At 43.5% G+C, this 21,749-nt stretch overlaps 2 protein-coding genes across 2 annotated transcripts in view; both read left to right on the top strand.

Annotated features, from left to right (window-relative positions):
* gnb5b (guanine nucleotide binding protein (G protein), beta 5b) overlaps positions 1-6,176 on the top strand; it is a 36,009-nt gene extending 29,833 nt beyond the window's left edge. Inside the window, exons 12-14 of the mRNA XM_079496587.1 lie at positions 533-629; positions 2,229-2,395; positions 5,357-6,176. Of these exons, the coding sequence (XP_079352713.1) occupies positions 533-629; positions 2,229-2,395; positions 5,357-5,368 (276 nt within the window). The 3' untranslated portion in view covers positions 5,369-6,176. The remainder of the gene's footprint in view (positions 1-532; positions 630-2,228; positions 2,396-5,356) is intronic.
* Positions 6,177-11,983: 5,807 nt separating this feature from the next.
* On the top strand, positions 11,984-20,427 carry bcl2l10 (BCL2 like 10). Its single transcript, XM_079496589.1, has 3 exons — positions 11,984-12,112; positions 14,389-14,940; positions 19,362-20,427. The coding sequence occupies exons 2-3, from the start codon at positions 14,392-14,394 to the stop codon at positions 19,482-19,484; spliced, it is 672 nt and encodes a 223-aa protein (XP_079352715.1). The 5' UTR covers positions 11,984-12,112; positions 14,389-14,391; the 3' UTR covers positions 19,485-20,427.
* The last annotated feature ends 1,322 nt before the right edge of the window (positions 20,428-21,749 follow it).

Below are 21,749 nucleotides of genomic sequence, written 5' to 3'. Positions count from 1 at the left end.
TAATGATTGTAATTTTGTTATTATGCTGTACCAAAGATGATACAGCATAATAAGCAGCAGGTACAAAAGAGGCAACAGCATATGAATACGTAGCAGCAGGTAACGTATTGTACATGAGGTTAGACATGAGGTACAAAAGGTAGCAGCACAACAGCAGGTCCATGTAAGAAAGTAGCCTTAGGCCAAAAGGTATAGTGATCCTCATGGTAGATCCACAAAGGGACGGTATTTCTCACAGGGGAACCAACAATCCACATGAAGAAGGTAATCCCAACTAATGAAAAGGTCTGTCAAAGGAAAGTGTTCCAGTGTGTTCACTCAGGCCTCGTTCAACAGAACAGTCTGATGCTAGCCGGGTGGAAGCTGTTTAGAAATGTGGTTGTGGCTGGGGTGGTGACGTACGTACTGTCCTTGATGATACGGTGAGCTTTGACCTGCGTAGTCAACATGCATAATGACAACTGTGTGTGTGTGTGTGTGTGTGTGTGTGTGTGTGTGTGCGCGTGTGCGTGTGCGCGTGTGCGTGTTTCAGTGTCGTCTCTATGACCTGCGTGCTGACCGCGAGGTCGCCATCTACCAGAAGGACAGCATCATTTTCGGTGCTACGAGTGTGGACTTCTCTCAGAGTGGTAAGGGGACACTGTTCTCATTGGTTTAAAGCGGTGAGGGAACAATGCTCTCATTGGTTCAAAGTGGTAAGCGGACACATTGGTTCAGTGCAGGGCTGTGCATGCACAGATGTTTTTGGAAACCAGGTGCCCTCATGTCGTTAGTCTTCTAGGGTACGTGTGCCCTCATGTAGGTAGTCGTCTAGGGTACATGTGCCCTCATGTAGGTAGTCGTCTAGGGTACATGTGCCCTCATGTAGGTAGTCGTCTAGGGTACATGTGCCCTCATGTAGGTAGTCTTCTAGGGTACATGTGCCCTCATGTAGGTAGTCGTCTAGGGTACATGTGCCCTCATGTAGGTAGTCTTCTAGGGTACATGTGCCCTCATGTAGGTAGTCTTCTAGGGTACATGTGCCCTCATGTAGGTAGTCGTCTAGGGTACATGTGCCCTCATGTAGGTAGTCTTCTAGGGTACATGTGCCCTCATGTAGGTAGTCTTCTAGGGTACATGTGCCCTCATGTAGGTAGTCTTCTAGGGTACGTGTGCCCTCATGTAGGTAGTTGTCTAGGGTACATGTGCCCTCATGTAGGTAGTCTTCTAGGGTACATGTGCCCTTATGTAGGTAGTCTTCTAGGGTACATGTGCTAGCCATGTCTTACCTAAAACCGGGGTGCATACTTAGTTTAGACTAGTCATTGGTTAGACATGGGTTAAGGTTAGGTTTAGGTGTGCTGCCCCGTGGGAGGTTAGGTTTAGGGTGAGAGTTTGAGATAGGTTGTAGTTGTAGGACTAGTGACTGGTCTAACCAATGACTAGTCTAAACCAAATACTGTCTAAACTAAGTACTGCACCCCTAAAACCACACTTCACTCCCTCTTTATGTCTCAGAAGCGCTGAGCTAGGTGTACTGTAGGCCTTTGTAGGGTTTCATTTTTACTGCTGAGCGTTATGTATTTGCGAGTGTTGAAGCCTTAATTCGCTATTCCTGTGTGTCTTTTGGATAAGTACCAGCACCCATCACAGAAGACTTTGAGTTGAGCAGATATGAGCACACCAGTTCCTTTGTTTCCCGCTGAAGCCAGATTTATCAGGAAGAGAAACCCAAACAACCTACTGTAGCCTAGCCTTTGTATTGAAAGAGTGAAGGGCAGAGAGAAACTGTGGTTCATCAAGACATAATATAAAGGGGAGAATTATGTAGGCTATGCACTTTCTCCTATGAAAGAATACAGGCAGGTGCTTGGGCACTGGTTTGCTCTTTGCTGCTGTGTGTGCATATGGCAGGATCAGTGGCTGCTTGCTTATATAGGACCATTCTTTTATAGTAATGGTAATTATAATGGTTTATAATAACAGTGGTTCCCAAGGGGTCCTTATGAGAGTTCCAGGGGGTCCCCAGCTAAATGATAATGAGGAACCAAATGGACCCTTATGGTTCTGTAACTCCAATTGGTTCCATTTATACACTCAGGGTTTCGTGCCGTGGCTCAAATGCCGTATAAAAATGATATGAAAAGGGCGGATCGAAAACCACTGTATTAATGAGAAGATCTCGATTCAAGACGTGTATGGATTATTGAAATAAACCCCCCCTTTTCACATGTCCTCTCCACCACCAGGACGCCTGCTGTTTGCCGGCTACAACGACTACACTGTGAACGCCTGGGACGTGCTGAAGGGAACTCGCGTCTCCATCCTCTTTGGTCACGAGAACCGCATCAGTTCCCTCAAAGTGTCACCAGATGGCACTGCGTTCTGCTCGGCCTCCTGGGACAACACTCTGAGAGTGAGTGGTGGCTTGTGTGTTTCATGTCGTAGAGCAGTGTGTTAAGAGTGAGTACGGATGAGGACCCAAATGCAGGCGACAGAAGGCAGAGCAATACACTTAGAAGGATTTATTAAATAAACTGAGGTTCTTCCATAAACAGGGCAAAGAAGGCAGGAAACATCACAGAAAACATACAGGAACTCACACAACAGGGAACTACGAACCAACAAGAACACACTGCAAACACAGGACTTAAATACACACAGGATAACAGGGCACAGGTGGAACCAAAATACAATCAATAGGCTGGGGGACTAAAAGGACACAGGTGAAAACACTGACAAACTAGAAAAAGTGCCCTTCTGGGCACAGGTCTCCACCAGGAGGATAGGATTGTGTGTGTGTGTGTGTGTGTGTGTGTGTGTGTGTGTGTGTGTGTGTGTGTGTGTGTGTGTGTGTGTGTGTGTGTGTGTGTGTGTGTGTGTGTGTGTGTGTGTGTGTGTGTGTGTGTGTGTCGCGACTTGGTCTGTGGTAGCGCCACCATGAGGCTGATTTGAAAACTGTCAAGTGGCATTTCTTCCTCAGCCTAGTAGTGGGAATAGGCATGCACAGTTTCACCGCAATCAGACGCTGCGTTGCGGAGTTGTGGCAATTTGTACAAAACGGGCTACTCCTGAAAACTTTAGAAGCCAATCGTAACCAATCAGGATGGATAATTATGAGAAATCAAACAGATCACATGATCACATGACTATGGAGAGCATGTGTACCGATTTGCGTGAAATTTGGATAAAATCTGAAGGAGTAATATTAGAAAATGTGTTTTACATATGTCGGCCTCCTGGTGGCGCTATAAAGAGCAGATGTGAAAAATTCCAGGCAAAGGTTTTTCCTTGGCCTCTAGGGAGTGTGCATACATGGTTTTACATAGATCAGTGCAGTTATAGGTAAAAACACAAATCGGCCAGTTATAGCGCCACCATGAGGCTGAGTTGAAAATATTCAAGTGGCATTTCTTCCTCGACCTAGTGGGAATGTGCGTGCAAAATTTCACGGAAATCACACCATGTGTTCATGATTTGCAGCATTTTGTTTGAAACGGAGCACTCCTGCGAACTTTGGAAGCCAATCTTAGCCAATCAGGATGGAGTCTGAAAAATCTGAAATACTCGTTTCGTTGAATGGCTCTAGAGAGACTGTGTACCAATTTGCGTAATGTTTGGACAAAATCTGTAGGTGTACTGTCAAAACATTTGTTTTGCACAAAGCGGCCTCCTGGTGGCGCTATAACAGGCCAATGTGAAAACTTTGGGGCAGAGGTTCAGCTCTGGCATTCAGGGAGTGTGTGTGCAGAGTATGGCTGCGATCAAGCCAACGGTGCCAGAGATTAGCTGTTCACAGACGGACGGACACACGGACACACGGACGGACGGACACACGGACACACGGACGGACGGACGGAGTGCAAAACATACTCTCTCCCCATGCCTTCGGCCTGGTGGAGACAATTACAAAGTAGGTTACACATAGAGTATATAAAAGGATAGAGACTGAACTGGCGCGAAGCTCCGCCCCCCCCAGCTATTCATGTCAGTGGAAGTTGCTCAGTGGCGTTTTGAAGCACCCGGAAGACTGCCGGAAGTACCGTCTCAGAACGTCTACATTCCGCATGCGGAAGTGCAACCGAGCGCTCAATGTTAAAGCCCAGCTGCACGGGGTTTCCCGGTCATGAATCCACGGGTCCGCCTGTAGTCCCTCCTCCTACCACTAGGGCCCAGAGCTTCAACGTTGAATAGCCTCACTGGCCCCTTGGTTAGACAAGGTAACTAACAGTAACTAGGAAGACAGGAAACGATGCAACTTGGGAACCTAATAATACCCGTTGTCAACTTGTCATAGCACCCGTTTTAACTGTGTCCCTTTTGTGCCCATATATGGAGATCTCTGTATCTGTCTGCCTGCCTGTGCCTAAAGAGTGCAAACTGACTGTGAAAAGTGGACTGGTTAAGTGATCAATTGGCCGGATGTGGGGTTGCCATGGCAATCAAGTGGTCACCTAGTGGTCTGATGAGGTAGTTAACTCCTTCCAACGGAAATTACGAGTGTTCTACTCATTTACATTCGGTCTCCCGACCTCGCAGAGCGAGAGAAGAAGAAACAGCTGATGTTAGCAGGAGCTTCAGATGTTTACCTTTCGCCAGAAACGGTAATATATCGATCACGAGCGGGTGAAAAATCACAGAAGATCTTACTTTGAACGGAGCTCTATGGGGCCGTGTGCAAAACTCCTGGTGCTGAGGGTGACGAAGGCGTTGCTTAGCAACCGGGACAGAACTACAGGTTGGTTTTCAAATGGATCAAATGATCCATCAAATGATTCCCGAGCGTGGCACGGCACGGCTGCAGCTCACCGCTCCAAGAGATGGGTCAAATGCGGAGAACAAATCTCACTGCGGTAACGTGTGTGAGAAATCGTACGACTTTGACTTTCAGCGTAGCCGTTTCATATTGATATAAAGCGATCAAATATGGGATATCCCGTAATCGGCATATTCCGAAATTCGGAATATCCCGTATTCGGCAGAATTAACAATTTAACGCCATGCAGCGCTCAGTGGTTACATTTAAAATGCAGTAGAATGGACTGGCAATTTTGACACAGACGAAGGCCGAAACGCGTTTGTCTGTCTGGTATATGACTGCTGCTGCGGAGCACTATCATTATTAAACAAAGACTCTTACTCGACTGAGAGTGCAGATTTTATTCATTTTCTATATGTTCTCTTTGAATCTGCACCCAGCACACGCCTGAAACTATATAAGACTGTCTGAGACTGAGTAGAGCGGGCCTTTTCCCTTGAAGCAGAATGGACTGGACCACTAAAATGTGAATGTGTTGCACAGTTATGAATCAAACTATGGCAGCAGAAATGCACCTATAATATGGGTGTCCCTGTCCTGTTCTCTCGTCTTCTATAGATCTGGGCCTGAAGCTGTCGGCACCACTGAGATCCACATTCTGGAATAGGGCTATAAAGAAGAGGGGTTCATTCCGAGTCCTGACCCTGAAGTGAACACTGCTGTAAGAATGTGTGTTTTGTTGCCATCCCTTTAGTCATCATGATGAACTCACATATACTGTACACAATATGCACACGGTTACTGTAGACCTCAGACCATGTATCAGTATATCCTTACAATGTAGGTTTTAGTTTGACACTTTGGCACGTTGGAAGCTACGTGATGAACATGAATGCTCGTTCATTGAGTTTGTATTCCTAATGTTTGTTATTGTTAGCTCAACAACTGATATTGTGTTATTCTATTATTAGCAGTATTCAGTGGTGGACAAAGTACTCAAGCGCAGTTCTTGAGTACAAAGTAAAGTTTCTTTGTAATATCAATGCGGTATTGAAATGTAGAACCCAATGTAGAACAAAAACAAATAAATCATAGTGTATTTTTGTTTGGGTCTCATATTGGGTCCCATGAGTCAGAAATACAATATTTGTCTTTGAAATGCATTGGAGTGAAAGTCAAGTAAATGTTGGTAGATGTTCTCCACCACTGCCATTATTTTGATGATGATCTGTTTGTATAACCGAGTCTACAGTATAACCCTCCAGCAGCATGTCTAGTTTACTGCCCTGGAATGTAGTGTAACTGCAGACGAGTACTTCTTGTCTTGTACATAATGTACATTATCTCACTGCCAATACCCTGTTCCTCTAAAGACTGCTATATAAAAAAAAAACCACAAGCCAGTTTTATCAAAGCACATTTTGTTCATACTGTAGAACAGTATTAACCTGACTCCGCCAGATGGGGCAGCAGAGGCAGGATCAAGGCAGCACTGTGTATGCCTTGATCCCGCCTCTAGCTGCTGCTGATTGGCCAGGCCGTTTTGTGGCCGGAGCATCAAGTCTGCCTGAGAGTTCCCAGATGGGAGCAGGAGGGGGGAACCCAGTGTACTCTCTGCTGCCCCATCTGGCGGAGTCAGGTTAGAACAGTATAGGTTCTCAAATATCTTCCTGTCAAGGACCCCCAAATCGGATGCTCCGATCAGGTTTTTTGGGACCGATCCCGATTGTTTTTCTGATGATCGGCCGATACCGATGGGTCCGATACCGATACCGAACCGATCTTGTGCGTAAGAGGCAAATTTGAATATTCCCAAAATGATTACAGTATATGTCAAAACCCACGTCTAAACTGTTCCTGTGTGTGGGGAGGAAGGGGAGAATGTTTAGGCCTGTCACAAAAATACTAATATATCTGATTGACATTTTTAACACTTGAATGGTGTAAAAGATCGGTTTCTCCAGATACGTCATACGTAGGTAAATTGCTGATCACAGATCGGAGTGAATATCGAAGATCGGTGGCCGATTATCAGAGCATCTCTACCAACTTTCGTATCAACATTCTTCCGAAAATAGCAGTAATACAAGCTTAAAAGTTGTGAGTTTGTAGATAGGCTATTTTAATATAGGCAAAATAATTAATAAAAAATATAATAAGGCATGCCATACATGTTTAAACTGTTCCGCATTTTCCTGGGGACCGCCTAAAACCCCTTCAAGGACCCATGGGGATCCCCGGACCACACTTTGAGAACCAGTGCTGTAAAACTACAGTATTTTCCGACACATCCATGTACTGATATACTGTTCTGTTCTTCTGATTGTCCATAAAACGCACAAAACAGAATTTCTGTGTACAGAAACTATGGATTTTTATATTTTCTGATTATTTCCATGACTGCACACACCAAGGTGACACCAAGAGGACAATACAATTAAAAACTATACAATTTGAAGTAATGCGTTTGTTTTTCCATTTTGTTATTTTAAAAAACATTTTGTTTCAGTTGTGGTTTTCAGTACTGGAACATCATTCTTGTAACTGCCACAGGTTCATCATACAGATGTCTTTTTCTTGTTATTCTTCTTATTTTATATCGACTTTTCAACTCCCCCAAACACACTATGAAAACTATAAAAAGAAACAAGGAACATGCATAAGTCCTCTGACTACTGAGTCCACACAGGTGCATCCAATTATATAATAATCTCAAAGTTTGCTGTTCTGCATTACAGTAATACAAACAAACACATCACAATCAATAAAGAAACACATAATGAAGAACATGTAGCCTACCGTGTGCAGTTTAACCAGTTTTGGGCGGGAACCCCTTTTGGTGTTTTAAAGCATTATGTTATACTTTAGCTATTGAAAGATACCAAAAGCACCAAATGTTATATCCGGGTATCCAACCAGGGACATTGTGTTTATGTTATATCCGGGTATCCAACCAGGGACATTGTGTTTATGTTATATCCGGGTATCCAACCAGGGACATTGTGTTTATGTTATATCCGGGTATCCAACCAGGGACATTGTGTTTATGTTATATCCGGGTATCCAACCAGGGACATTGTGTTTATGTTATATCCGGGTATCCAACCAGGGACATTGTGTTTATGTTATATCCGGGTATCCAACCAGGGACATTGTGTTTATGTTATATCCGGGTATCCAACCAGGGACATTGTGTTTATGTTATATCCGGGTATCCAACCAGGGACATTGTGTTTATGTGGCCAATATTGATTTACCGGAATAGTGTTTTCGCTGTCTTTTTAGACAGTGGTCAAATATCAGCGTTCTGCATCCACATCACCATAGCACACTGTGTGTGTGTGTGTGTGTGTGTGTGTGTGTGTGTGTGTGTGTGTGTGTGTGTGTGTGTGTGTGTGTGTGTGTGTGTGTGTGTGTGTGTGTGTGTGTGTGTGTGTGTGTGTGTGTGTGTGTGTGTGTGAGCCTGCGTGCATGCTTGCGTGTGTATCCTATATGAAAGGTCATCAAATTCCTGTGTGTGGGGAGGAAGGGGAGAATGTTTAGGCCTGTCACAAAAATGCTAATATATCTGATTGACATTTTTAACACTTAATTACCTTGTCCAAATTGAAATCTGGATTTTACAGTCAAAATAACTCTTGAACTTACTGTATGCTCATATAATTGGTTGTCACTAGCATTTGTGTCTATTATTAAAACTCTGTCTCAGAGGTGGGCTGTGTACAGTTCAGAAACCTGCCTTGGTCATCTCAGAATCAAGAGTCAAACTAAGAACAATGGCTTCTAATTCAGTGTGCTAACCTTCCAGAAAGCGAAAGGCTTTCTGCATTAGGATCCAATTTCTCTAGTCTCGGTCTTGACTTGGCGAGAAAGCCCCCTCGTCAGTCTCAAAAACATCATGAGAGTCATCAGATCAGTCATCTAGGTCTACAGGGAAACCCACAAAAGCGTGAAGCGTCAGAGCTACAGTAGGCCTACATCGATGTTCCGCGCTCTCTGTCATGGAATTACTGTCTCTTTTCTGCCACTCTCACTTCCCCATATCACTTGCTCTATGTCACTCTGTTCTTTCATAGAAATCTGGAACTAAAATGTGACATCATCTGCCATGAGATTTGGGAAAATGCAGGGGAGGAGGGGCTGGGGGATGGGGGCTGCCTTGAGCACCTGCTGTTTTGCCCCTGACGTGCAATTAGTAAAAGGAAAAATAAAAAGTCCTAGACCTCATTATGAAGAGCATTTGACAACAGATACAGTAATAATAATTCCATGGCTATGAATAAAATGACATTCACCTCCACCTGATGTGTCACATGTCCTCTTCCGTTATGGACCTTATGCCCAGGACCACAATGGAAACAAGCTCCTAGGGCTTTTTCTGTTATCATTTAACATCAATTATACTGTTTATGAATCTGTTAATAAATATTCAATCAATAAATGCTTTGCAGCTGTGACCAGCTTTTAGATGGTACGGTACTGTTTCATTGTGCAATTGATACTCCCTGCCCCCATCCATTAATTGTTATTTTACAGTACACTTTAGTTTTTCTGAATATTAAACAAAAAATACATTTGTTGTGAGCTTTTGTTAGCTTGGTACACAGTCTGACTGTTTCCCCCCATTTCCAATCAATATTATAAACATGGAATATCGAACATTCAAATCTACTTAAACTATGTTATGGACTCAAATAGATTACATTGCATTTAAACTATAGAGGGTATGCGTGTGACATCATCATCATATCTGGACTTTATGCAGAGCTGCACCTAGACATTGAACCCCCCTGGTAAACACTGTGGTGGAAAGTAACTAACTAAGTACTTCTACTAGTGGGTAGGCCAGGCCTACAGCCTAAGGTATAGGCCTACAGTATTGATTTGGAAGCCTTGTGTGATGTAAATGGTGAACAAAGTCCAAAATGAGGTAACCTCATCAATTTGGTTAATTTAATTATAAGGATGTAATCTAATTGACCCACACAACTGATAGGGCCCCTGGATAACTTGCATACCCAACCATTGCTGCAAACCATTGCTTCAGTTTACATTATTGTGCAAGAGTAGCCTACATTAGCTGTGGATACATTTATTAAAGTGTGCAGTCAGTGTGATTGGTTTAACTTATTTAAACTTTCAAATTGATTAATTTTTCCTATCTTTTCTTTTTCTTACCAATCCATATTGGTAAGAAAAAGAAAAGATAGCCCGTGGCCATGAGTTCAGAATTGTTAGTACGAACACTGAAGGGTCAGACAACAATATTATTGTTTATGAAATAATGGGAGCACACTGTGTACTCTGTTGTACTGTAAATAATGTTCTCATGGGTCCTACAACACCTCACTGACACGTGCGCGCGCACACACACACACTGTGACACACACACACGCACACACGCACACACGCACACACACACACACACACACACACACACTGTGACACACACGCGCGCACACACACACACACACACTGTGACACACACGCACGCACGCACGCACACACACACACACACACACACACACACACACACACAGAGAGAGTTGTACAGAACTTTAAGACAAACAATCTATTTAATTTAGACTTACAAATGTCACATTATGTTATCATTTTGCATACTATACTATACTGTAATTGCAGTTAACTATGGAATTGTGCATTTCCCATCAGTCGGGCACCATATATGGTGCCCAGGTCTCGTGACATCATGTGATATCATCAGGGATGGACGCGACATACCAAAGCCTACACGGGTTGTGCAGTCGAAGCGCTGTGATTGGCCAGTCGCTGTGATTGACAGCCTAAACCTAACCCTAACGCTAACCTTAACCTCAGTAAAACTATACTTAAACCTAACCCTAACCCTAACCTTAACCTCAGTAAACTTAACTTGCCCGGGGGCGTGGTTATAAGCACAACCAGTGTAGGAATGAGTATGTAGCGTTCAGCGTTCAACGTGGAGACCCTGATGTCAGTAAATGAGTATGTAGCGTCAACGTGGAGACCCTGATGTCAGTAAATGAGTATGTAGCGTCAACGTGGAGACCCTGATGTCAGTAAATGCGACCTGCAACCTGACATTCCTTACGTTGATCCTTCCCCATCCATCCTTCCACTTCGATGTCTCCCTTTTAACTCATACAGTATCTGTCCATTCAAATTTAAAACTATAGACGGGCCTGCCCCAAAGTTATTAGTGCAGCCAGCGAAAACTATAGAGTTCTCAACAGGCCCGAAAATTAAGGCCCGGCCCTATACCTGGGCCCTCATCAAACCCTGTACAATCAAGAGAATGTCCGCGCTACCACCCTTAAGATCTCCATATACTGTATGGAGCTGACCTGTTCTGACATTCCATATGTTGATTTCACTCAAAACATGCTCCTTATATGGCCAGTACAGAATTCATTCCATGTTGATCTGACCCCCCCCCCCCCCCATGCCAAAGCGCCAGCGTTGGCCCAGCAGTCTGCCGTCAACGAGGCTGATGCGCCTTTTAGGCCGAGGTCGCTTCTCGCCCTCAGGCGTCTTACTGGTATGTTAGTTCTTTCCATACTTGCTGTGCCGGTGAGGTAAGAAACCTTATACTGACAAGGTCCACTGAAAAGGTCTATACTAGGCTATGACATACCTGTCCGTGGAATTCGTTTATTTCCTATTAGATAATGATATTCAAAAAACACTGCAACAGGAAAGAGGAAATAAATGCGGACCCATTTATAACTGTTGTGAAAAAAGAAAACGTCTATTAATGATATGAACTAGAATAGATACTAGAGCAATGGTTCTCAAGGTGAGGTCCAGGGACCCACAGCCAGGGGGGCTCCATGCAGGGTTCCTACCCAGCAAAATGAGTTAATATAGTTTATATTTTTGGCTTTGCAAAATAGCCAATCTTCAAGTTCACCAAATGTATGGGGGAAAAAGCTTGGAAATAATAATAACACAAATATTCACCCATTTTGGGTGGGAACCACTTTTGGTGTTTTAAACATGTTATAATTTAGCTATTGAAAAATAGCAGATCTACAAGCTCATAGCGCGCCATGTGCTTGTAGGTCTGCTATTTTTGAAAAATCGTGAAAATATTTATTTCAGAAAACTGGAGAATTTTTTTTTAAATTTTGAGGTCAGGCCTAAGTGGGTTAATTCATATGAAAAAGGTTGAAAAGCACTGATCTAAGTATGATATTGATATTATATGAACAGATATATTTGGGGGGTGTCCATGGGGGCGGAGCCTGGGCATACATATGCAGCGGATGAACACGGCAGTGAGTCTGTAGTCAGTGCACAGCTGCTGTGAGGTTCTCTGTGCTTCCTTCCTTCCGCTGTAGTACGTGGAGAGAGCAGTCTGATATCGCTGGGAGGGTGAGAGAGCTTTTCTTTCATTTCTTACTATATGAAAACAGGTGGCGTTTACGGGGTTTTTTTTTCCTCCACGGGGATATAGATCCACGTGGCGGGGAGAGAACGGTTGGGCCGGCGATGATGTGCTTTTTAGACATTTCTTTTTTTTAAAAGGGCGAGATTAGAGATAAAAGCTTTACATTTTTTTTTGCACAGCAGGCCCTATTTTTTTTTCTTTCGCCCATCGTTTTAGCCTCCCCCGGTCTGCCTGGTCCTTTGTGTCTTGTTCTTTTAATACAAACCTCCATGACACTGCTGACAGCTGCTGCTAACACACAGCTAACCAAACCACCACACAACTACACACACATCATGCTTTATTCATTGCTAGTTTTATTCTGTAATGGCTGACTATATGCGGCCGGTATACTAGGCTACTAACTAGTACTAAATGGCATGGCATTCATTTGCTTCATTATCGAGGCTTGTATTTCTAGTTAGAAGGTGAGTTGGCTACCAACGGGGAGGTTTAAGGTTAATATTAGCTGATGTTACAAGGAGCTATACTGTGTGTACATATTTTTTTCCACACGGTTAAAAGTCCAGTTGCAACGGAGATGTTTTTATTATGTAGAATGGATGATGAACTACACTGCAAGCTAACGTTAACCAACGTATTCTCGCGATTCGGAGTGAGTTTAAAGAGACCGGAGTTGTGGCATCGCGAGATTACAACAAACCTTGCTGAAGCTTAGCTACTATGCTATAGTATTAACCGCTTTTATCCAATTTAAAAAATAACAGATCTACAAGTGTGGAAAATAATAAATGGCAGGCAGATCTATAGGCTATACAAGCTTGCACATCTGCTTGCTGTTTTCACTATTTTTAAAATGGGGAAATTGGGAGAGATCTATCAGCCAGCAGAAAGGTGATTTTCCTGTGTTTATATGGGTCTGTGTGACATGTTGAAAGCACCTAGCTAGTTTCATCTCAAATGTGTTGATAGGGGGGGGGGGGGGGGGTCACTCATTGATATGGAATTTCCCAACTAACTAGTAGACCTTTATTGATCCCATGGGGGAAATTCAGTTGTCAATGGCAATTCCCCACCCCTTTTTCCCCTCACTGTATATGTTTCTTTTCCCTTTTTACCTCCTTTGAGATGAATTCCTGTTCTGTTCTTTGACTATATAGATTCTATATAGTCAAAGAACAGAACAGGAATTCTGTTTTTTCAAACATTTAGAGACGTACAAATAGACACTTCTATAATATAGAAGTGTCTATTTGTACATCTCTAAATGTTTTGATGAATTGAACAAGGTGGACCCTCTTGTAAACAAGTGTAATGCTTAATTGGGTCGTCCACTCACAGTTAACAGTCTTTGTATTGAGTTTGTGCTTGAAATGTACTGTAATTCTGCAAACTGTTAATAAATATTTCAATCAATCAGTTATATGAGCTGTGTTCCAAAACTAGAATAATTTGTTGAGACATTTAACTTGATGGTTACCAACCAAGCACAAATGGAAGCCAGACAAGTACTTATCCAAAGTCAAGGCCAAACAATAAGAGTGCAGTGCACACATGTTATCAAATAAACTATAATAAACTAAATGTCGTAAATGATACAGTCACCAGATAGAATGCTCAGACTAATTTATTTTCCCGTCGGTGAGATTTTTGAATGGGACAATTCATTTCTTCATGACCCAGGGGGTGTGGTTTTGACGTCAGACTTCAGTAGCCTATTAGGGATCTTTAACTTGACATGCCCTTGTCATGTCTATAAAGCCTCATTCATAAAAGAAAGGTTTGTTTATTTATTGTTTTGGTATTTCATTATCAGTATAGTATTGGACTTTAGGGGATTCTCAAGTTGAGAAAGATTGTCCAATGCAGGGCTGACACTTAACCCATTCAGATCTGCAACGCATCTGTCACCTTGGCTTTGGCTTTTAACCAGTATTGTAAACTTAAAAAATAACATATACAACCTCATAGGTTTACGAGATCTATCTATCTAGTATCTACCTATCTATCTATCTGAAACAGGTTTTTCGGGGTGCATACTTAGTTTAGACTAGTCATTGGTTAGACATGGGTTAAGGTTAGGTTTAGGTGTGCTGCCCTTAGGGTGAGGGTTTGAGATAGGTTGTAGTTGTAGGACTAATGACTGGTCTAACCAATGACTAGTCTAAACCAAAACTGTCTAAACTAAGTACTGCACCTGGTTTTTCAGAAAACTCTTGACTGATACATCTTTTTGTTTCCCTATGCTGGTGTGGAATAGAAAATGTCATGTCGGCTGTGGAGAGAGACCCTGGCTCTGGCAGAGGACTACCTGACAGTCTGCAGCAGCACGAGGCAGCCATCGACGGCCTCTCCTCCCCCTCCCAGCGAGTCAGCCGCTGCCATGCGGTGCCTGGCCCAGGACATGGAGCTGCAGCACCACGCTCGCTTCCACTCGCTGGCACAGACCTTCCTGTGCCAGTGCGGGCCGGACCCCTGCTCCAGCCTCACCAAGGTCATGGAGGAGCTGGTGGGCGACGGACAGTTGAACTGGGGGAGGGTGGTGTCCCTCTTCACGTTTACCGGGGTGCTGGCCAGGCAGCTACGGGAGCAGGACGAGGAGGAGGAGGAAGAAGAGGACGACGACACCAAGCCGGGGCTGGACCTCGGGCGGGAACCGGGACTGGGGCCCGGCGGTACTACCGGGACTGGGGCTCGGAAGCAGGGGCAAGAACTGGGCCTGGGGCCCGCAAGCTGCAGAAAGCTGGCTGAGACCATAGCCGATTACCTTGGAGAGGAGAAGAAAGACTGGCTGTTGGAGAATGAGGGCTGGGTAGGTCTCACAGTGTCACTACTTCAACAATGACCCCCACGTGACCGCAGAGTTAGGTCTCACAGTGTCACTGCTTCAACAATGACCCCGCGTGACCGCAGAGTTAGGTCTCACAGTGTCACTGCTTCAACAATGACCCCGCGTGACCGCAGAGTTAGGTCTCACAGTGTCACTGCTTCAACAATGACCCCGCGTGACCGCAGAGTTAGGTCTCACAGTGTCACTGCTTCAACAATGACCCCGCGTGACCGCAGAGTTAGGTCTCACAGTGTCACTGCTTCAACAATGACCCCGCGTGACCGCAGAGTTAGGTCTCACAGTGTCACTGCTTCAACAATGACCCCGCGTGACCGCAGAGTTAGGTCTCACAGTGTCACTGCTTCAACAATGACCCCGCGTGACCGCAGAGTTAGGATTCACAGTGTCACTGCTAACAATGACCCCGCGTGACCGCAGAGTTAGGTCTCACAGTGTCACTGCTTCAACAATGACCCCGCGTGACCGCAGAGTTAGGATTCACAGTGTCACAGAAAATATCCACACTACACGCTTGTACATTGACCATTTAGTTTTTTGTTTGTTTTTTAGCCCAAAGTAGGGATGCTAGGTGAAAGTGGTGAACCACTTTAACCCTATTTACTGGGTTCCCCAGGAGTCTGTCCTTGGCCCCCTCATTTTATACCTCCCTCCCACACCAAATCCCTTTGCCAAAAAATTACCAGTAGAAACCCTAGAAACATACCCTACTCTATCATTCATTTTAAAATAAATGGGACAAATTTACTAAATACACATGATTTTCATATGTCCCCATGTCACGGGTGGGGGCATACATAAAGCAAACGTAAAAGATCCAAAGACTTGGCTGCCAAATTACACTAGTTTTTATGAAAAGGTTTACTAGGGTAAACTAAAGTTCGCCCGAAACCTCATTGACTTCTTTTGAGAGCGTGATGTATTGCGAATGCTAGAAGGTGAAATGGGGACATCTGCTGGGCCATTAACATTTATAGGAACAACGGGCCGAGTGAGAACCCGGAACTGAGCTTCAATTTACAGCGAAGGGGGTTTGCCCCGTGATAGAAACGGTGTAGGTGCAAAGTTTAAAAAATGTCGACAAGCTCACAATGTGAACACTATAAACGGTCATAGTTTCCAGGTACCGTTTTTGCAGTCGTCATCCTGGAGTTTTTTGTGTTCCTGCTTAGACTTGTACTGCCGTTGGAGATAAGAGACACGTTTATCTTGTCTTATCTTATAGAAAGCCCATTTTAATCCCAAGTGTCAAAACACCCAAGATAGGCTGGAAAACGAAACAGATTTTCTTGAGCCACTATTCTTGGAAACCACTTGGTTTAGCCGAATCAAATTCCAATCCTCCTTTTTTTTTTTTATAGGGTTCTATTTACACCTGTGTTTAAACATGGCCCTGTGTGTGTGTGTGTGTGTGTGTGTGTGTGTGTGTGTGTGTGTGTGTGTGTGTGTGTGTGTGTGTGTGTGTGTGTGTGTGTGTGTGTGTGTGTGTGTGTGTGTGTGTGTGTGTGTGTGTGTGTGTGTGTGTGTGTGTGTGTGTGTGTGTGTGTGTGTGTGTGTGTGTGTGTGTGTGTGTGTGTGTGTGTGTGTGTGTGTGTCTGTCTGGGCTCAATGTAGACTCAGACATCTCTCTGCTAGGTGCAAACGAGGCCTGTGAAGTCTACATAGTTTGACTGGATTACAAAATGTCAAATTCTAGAGACGAGGAGGGGAGCATTCATTCAGGCGCCTCCATGCGGGCTGCTGTGATTATAGGAATTAGAGAGCGGCATCAACCAAGAATCTGAAGAATGCAAGTATGCTGTAACGAGGCATAAACCAAACCACACTGCTCTTCTACATAGTCCTCCCATCTAGATAGATGACACAGATGGGATTTGTAATGGTAGGACAAGGGCTGTCTTGTGACTGTAAGAGTGACTCATCTGTTGTGAATAAAAAAAAGACAAAAGTTAATTTTATACCTGCTGAGTGCCACTCATTTTAACCATCATTTAGCTGAAACCGCACCTGGGGCAAGTTCTAATGTCTCTCTGGGTAGCCTTTTTTAGCAAGACTCTGGGAGACAGATGGAGCTGGCCTCACAAAGATTAGCAAAGCTATGGCTCAATGGCGGCTTTTGTGAATGGACTCACCCTGGCTCCGCCCCGCAAAAAGACAAACCCACACACACACACACCCCCCCCCTCCCTCCTTCAACTGGCAGCTGGTTCCAAACAGACATCCAACTGCCTCTGCCAGATGGACTTTGTAGTAACAGTCAAAGCCTCAGTCAGCGCTTTGAATTAAGGCTTGCCAAAACTAAGTTTCAGTGGTATGAGTAGAACAACAAGGGGGGCTGTAGTTGTACAGCAGTGCAGCACCTGGCGAACAGGTGCTCTCCCTGCTATGTGTGGCCTCTGCCCTGAAAAAACACGCTGAAGAAAATACAGCTGAAATATACAGAAGAAACGAGCCCCGGGTTACTTCACTCTGTCCTTTTGATAGCAGAAATGATCTGTCTCAAGTCAGTCCGCTCTGAATGGGGGGAAGAAACGAGAACTTGTTTAGCATATTAACGCAAACTGGCTCAGTCTGCCATGAATACAAGCTGGTGGTTTTCAGGTTAATATCTACAACTATTGTGAAAGTAATTCCTCTTGCTTAACCACTGAAGCCCTATATACCTCGCTGTATGATGTCGAAGAATTGCAGCAATGGCAGATCTACCAGCTCAAAATGTAACCTTGTGTGACACGTTGTGAGCTTGTAGATATGCTCAATAGATTTTTTTTTAAATTACTTTTTTCCCCCAGAAAATGTCTGGAATGTATAGAATTTAAATGTTCACTGTTTTGCCAACATGCCGAAAAGGTGACGCCAAGGACCCATTTTGGGCAGGAACCCCTTTTGGTGTTTCAAGCATTCTGTTATACTTTAGCTATTGAAAAATAGCAGATCTACAAGCTCATAGCGCGCCACCGAGTGGCGCGCTATGAGCTTGTAGATCTGCTATTTTTGAAAAATCGTAAAAATGTGGCACAAATCTTTGAATAGGTATATATTCTTTCAGAGCGAACGTTTTTTTTTATTTCTACGTCAGCCCTAAATGGGTTAAATTAGACTGGTTTCTGGTAGTAGACACATGCAATTATACATATATGTAGGTTGTAGTCCTTTATACATGGCCTATATGTAGGTTGTAGTCCTTTATACATGGCCTATATGTAGGTTGTAGTCCTTTATACATGGCCTATATGTAGGTTGTAGTCCTTTATACATGGCCTATATGTAGGTTGTAGTCCTTTATACATGGCCTATATGTAGGTTGTAGTCCTTTATACATGGCCTATATGTAGGTTGTAGTCCTTTATACATGGCCTATATGTAGGTTGTAGTCCTTTATACATGGCCTATATGTAGGTTGTAGTCCTTTATACATGGCCTATATGTAGGTTGTAGTCCTTTATACATGGCCTATATGTAGGTTGTAGTCCTTTATACATGGCCTATATGTAGGTTGTAGTCCTTTATACATGGCCTATATGTAGGTTGTAGTCCTTTATACATGGCCTATATGTAGGTTGTAGTCCTTTATACATGGCCTATATGTAGGTTGTAGTCCTTTATACATGGCCTATATGTAGGTTGTAGTCCTTTATACATGGCCTATATGTAGGTTGTAGTCCTTTAATTATACATGGCCTATATGTAGGTTGTAGTCCTTTAATTATACATGGCCTATATGTAGGTTGTAGTCCTTTAATTATACATGGCCTATATGTAGGTTGTAGTCCTTTAATTATACATGGCCTATATGTAGGTTGTAGTCCTTTAATTATACATGGCCTATATTTAGGTTGTAGTCCTTTAATTATACATGGCCTATATGTAGGTTGTAGTCCTTTAATTATACATGGCCTATATGTAGGTTGTAGTCCTTTAATTATACATGGCCTATATGTAGGTTGTAGTCCTTTAATTATACATGGCCTATATGTAGGTTGTAGTCCTTTAATTATACATGGCCTATATGTAGGTTGTAGTCCTTTAATTATACATGGCCTATATGTAGGTTGTAGTCCTTTAATTATACATGGCCTATATGTAGGTTGTAGTCCTTTCATACTGAATCATCACCAGTATTTTATAAATCAAATCAAACTTTATTTATAGAGAACGTTTAAAACAACCAAGATGCTGGTACAGATCAGAAGCAAAACAAGCAAGCAAGAAACACAATATACAAGCAAGAAACACAATATGAAAAAAAAAGCATGAAAGCCAAAGTAAAAACAAACATCAGATGGTATTAAAAGCCAGAGAAAATAGATGAGTCTTAAGCTGAGACTTAAAGACATTTTATAGACCATCTAATGTGAACTGTGTGTATATGTTGTGTGTTACAGGAGGGGTTCTGTAAGTTCTCTCGCTGTGCCAGAGATGCGAAAAGCGACTCCTCCATGAAGACTGCTCTGTTCGCTGCTGCCGGAGTGGGCATCGCCGGGCTCACGTTCCTGTTGGTGCGCTAGGCTAGAGGACGGGTCCTTTCATCCTCCATCCTACACCCTCCATGCCACACGTCTACATCCACATGCTCCATTTCATTTCGCACCAGTTAAGTAGAGATTTTCTTTTTTTTTTATTATTCTGGTGTGTCACCATGTTTGAGACGAGTTGCGTCCTTTTTTTGGAATTCAGGGTTTGGATCATTAAAGTCATCAAATGAATGTTTGCACATATTCCAACCGACTGATGTTCTGTACTTACTCCCTCTTTTCTTAAGATTGTACAAAAAATGATCTGAATTGCCTTCACAAATGATGGGAGTAAGTGATATCAGTTTGCATATCTTTCCTGGACATGTCAAAGCACAGGTTTCTGCACAGCACGACTGTGTGCGTGCCGCCCGTCAAAAGTTTTGTATTTTCAGCCGTGCAGCTAAAAAGTGACTTGTTTTTATTCGCCGACTCCCTTTTGGTTCATGTCTTTGTTTTGACTTTTGTCGGCTGCCTTTTCTTTCCATCACACGTTGACCCGAGTTGTGTTATGTGCTATAGAGCCATTCTAGTGGAAAACGTATAAATTAATATATTATATTTATATGAAATTAAATTGGGAACGGTGGCCATTTCTACCAGTTGACCCGTGGCTGTTATTTTAAAACGTCATTCTTTTCTGGCCTGCCCAACATGATTCATGTGAAATCTCCTTTGGTTTACTTTACGTGGTCGCCGTAGCTGTGTGACCTCAGCTTGGCTGACCTGTCAGCGGTGCTACCAGTTTCATGTTTCCTCTACAGAAAAATGGGGACCAATCTGAATTGAATTGCTCTTAGAACAAAATCCTTGCTATGGCATTTTTCTTTCGACCCACAGTTCTCCTTGAAGCATTATATTTTTACATTGTTTTACTATTTATTTATGTCACTTTTTTTGTTTTGTTTTTATAATAAAAAAAAATTGAAATTGTGAAGTTGTCTTACTGGGTCATGATTGGATGCAGGTTAGCTGGGGTGAAGATGGCTGTTATATGCTAGTCAGTAGTACAAGTAGCTAGCTACTTTTATCCCGCAATTTTGTAACCCATTTATTTTTACCCGGTGCCAATTGCATAAGCAGTAATCCTGGGCGCTACTCTCCCATCTGCCAACCTGGGGAGAGCCCGAACTGAGCTCATGCTTCCTTCAATGCAGGGGGAGTCATGCTTCCTTCAATGCAGGGGGAGTCATGCTTCCTTCAATGCAGAGGGAGTCATGCTTAATGCAGGGGGAGTCATGCTTCCTTCAATGCAGGGGGAGTCATGCTTCCTTCAATGCAGGGGGAGTCATGCTTCCTTCAGGGGGAGTCATGCTTCCTTCAATGCAGGGGGAGTCATGCTTAATGCAGGGGGAGTCATGCTTCCTTCAATGCAGGGGGAGTCATGCTTCCTTCAATGCAGGGGGAGTCATGCTTCCTTCAATGCAGGGGGAGTCATGCTTCCTTCAATGCAGGGGGAGTCATGCTTCCTTCAGGGGGAGTCATGCTTCCTTCAGGGGGAGTCATGCTTCCTTCAATGCAGGGGGAGTGAGCAGGCCGCTTCTTATCACCTGACGGGGGACTTTCCCCGGTAGGTTGTAGCGAGTGGAAGGAACACGTTATTCCAACTTCCCCAGGGAAAGGAAGGGACGGCACACTCCAGAGACTCAGGACAAGAGCACTTACAGTTGGGTGCCACCGATATTGTCCCTTATCATTTGACCCATTTAGGTCTGACCTCAAAATTTTAAAAAATCCTTCTAAATCCTCCAGTTTTCTGAAATAAATATTTTCACGATTTTTCAAAAATAGCAGACCTACAAGCTCATAGCGCGCCACTCGGTGGCGCGCTATGAGCTTGTAGATCTGCTTTTTTCAATAGCTAAATTATAACATGTTTAAAACACAAAGGGGTTCCCGCCCAAAATGGGTTAACTGTCCTTTTGCACAGATCACGCAAACCTCAGCAAAAAGAAAAGGACAATATCGATGGCCTCCAACTGTATGCTTCATTTTTTGTTATTGCACGACACGTTTGGCCGTTTGTCTTCGCCAGGTCTTGCATACATGATCATATCATACAATTGGGGTGGTTGTATTTGGTCTCCCTGCTCTTCAATTGAGCGTTTGAGACATTTAGATAGTCAAAGCCTTTGACCTTTGACTCAAAGGTCAAGTCTGACTCTCACCTAGACACAGGATCTGACACGAATTGTTCTTCTTTGTAGTACAGGCTCCATTTGAAAATGGCTGATCAAGCTCACAACGTGCGACCGACGC

Source organism: Electrona antarctica (genome assembly GCF_951216825.1).
Source record: "Electrona antarctica genome assembly, chromosome: 3".
In the NCBI taxonomy this organism is placed as follows: Eukaryota; Metazoa; Chordata; class Actinopteri; order Myctophiformes; family Myctophidae; genus Electrona; species Electrona antarctica.
Note: the sequence above shows the minus strand (reverse complement) of the source record. Positions and strands in the feature narration are given on the sequence as shown.

What these genes read in the sequence shown, in the direction of transcription:
- bcl2l10 (XM_079496589.1), top strand. Translation starts at nt 14,392, where the DNA reads ATGTCATGTCGGCTGTGGAGAGAGACCCTGGCTCTGGCAGAGGACTAC. An exon ending in TGTTGGAGAATGAGGGCTGG is followed by an intron (nt 14,941 to 19,361) that starts GTAGGTCTCACA and finishes TGTGTGTTACAG; the next exon opens with GAGGGGTTCTGTAAGTTCTC.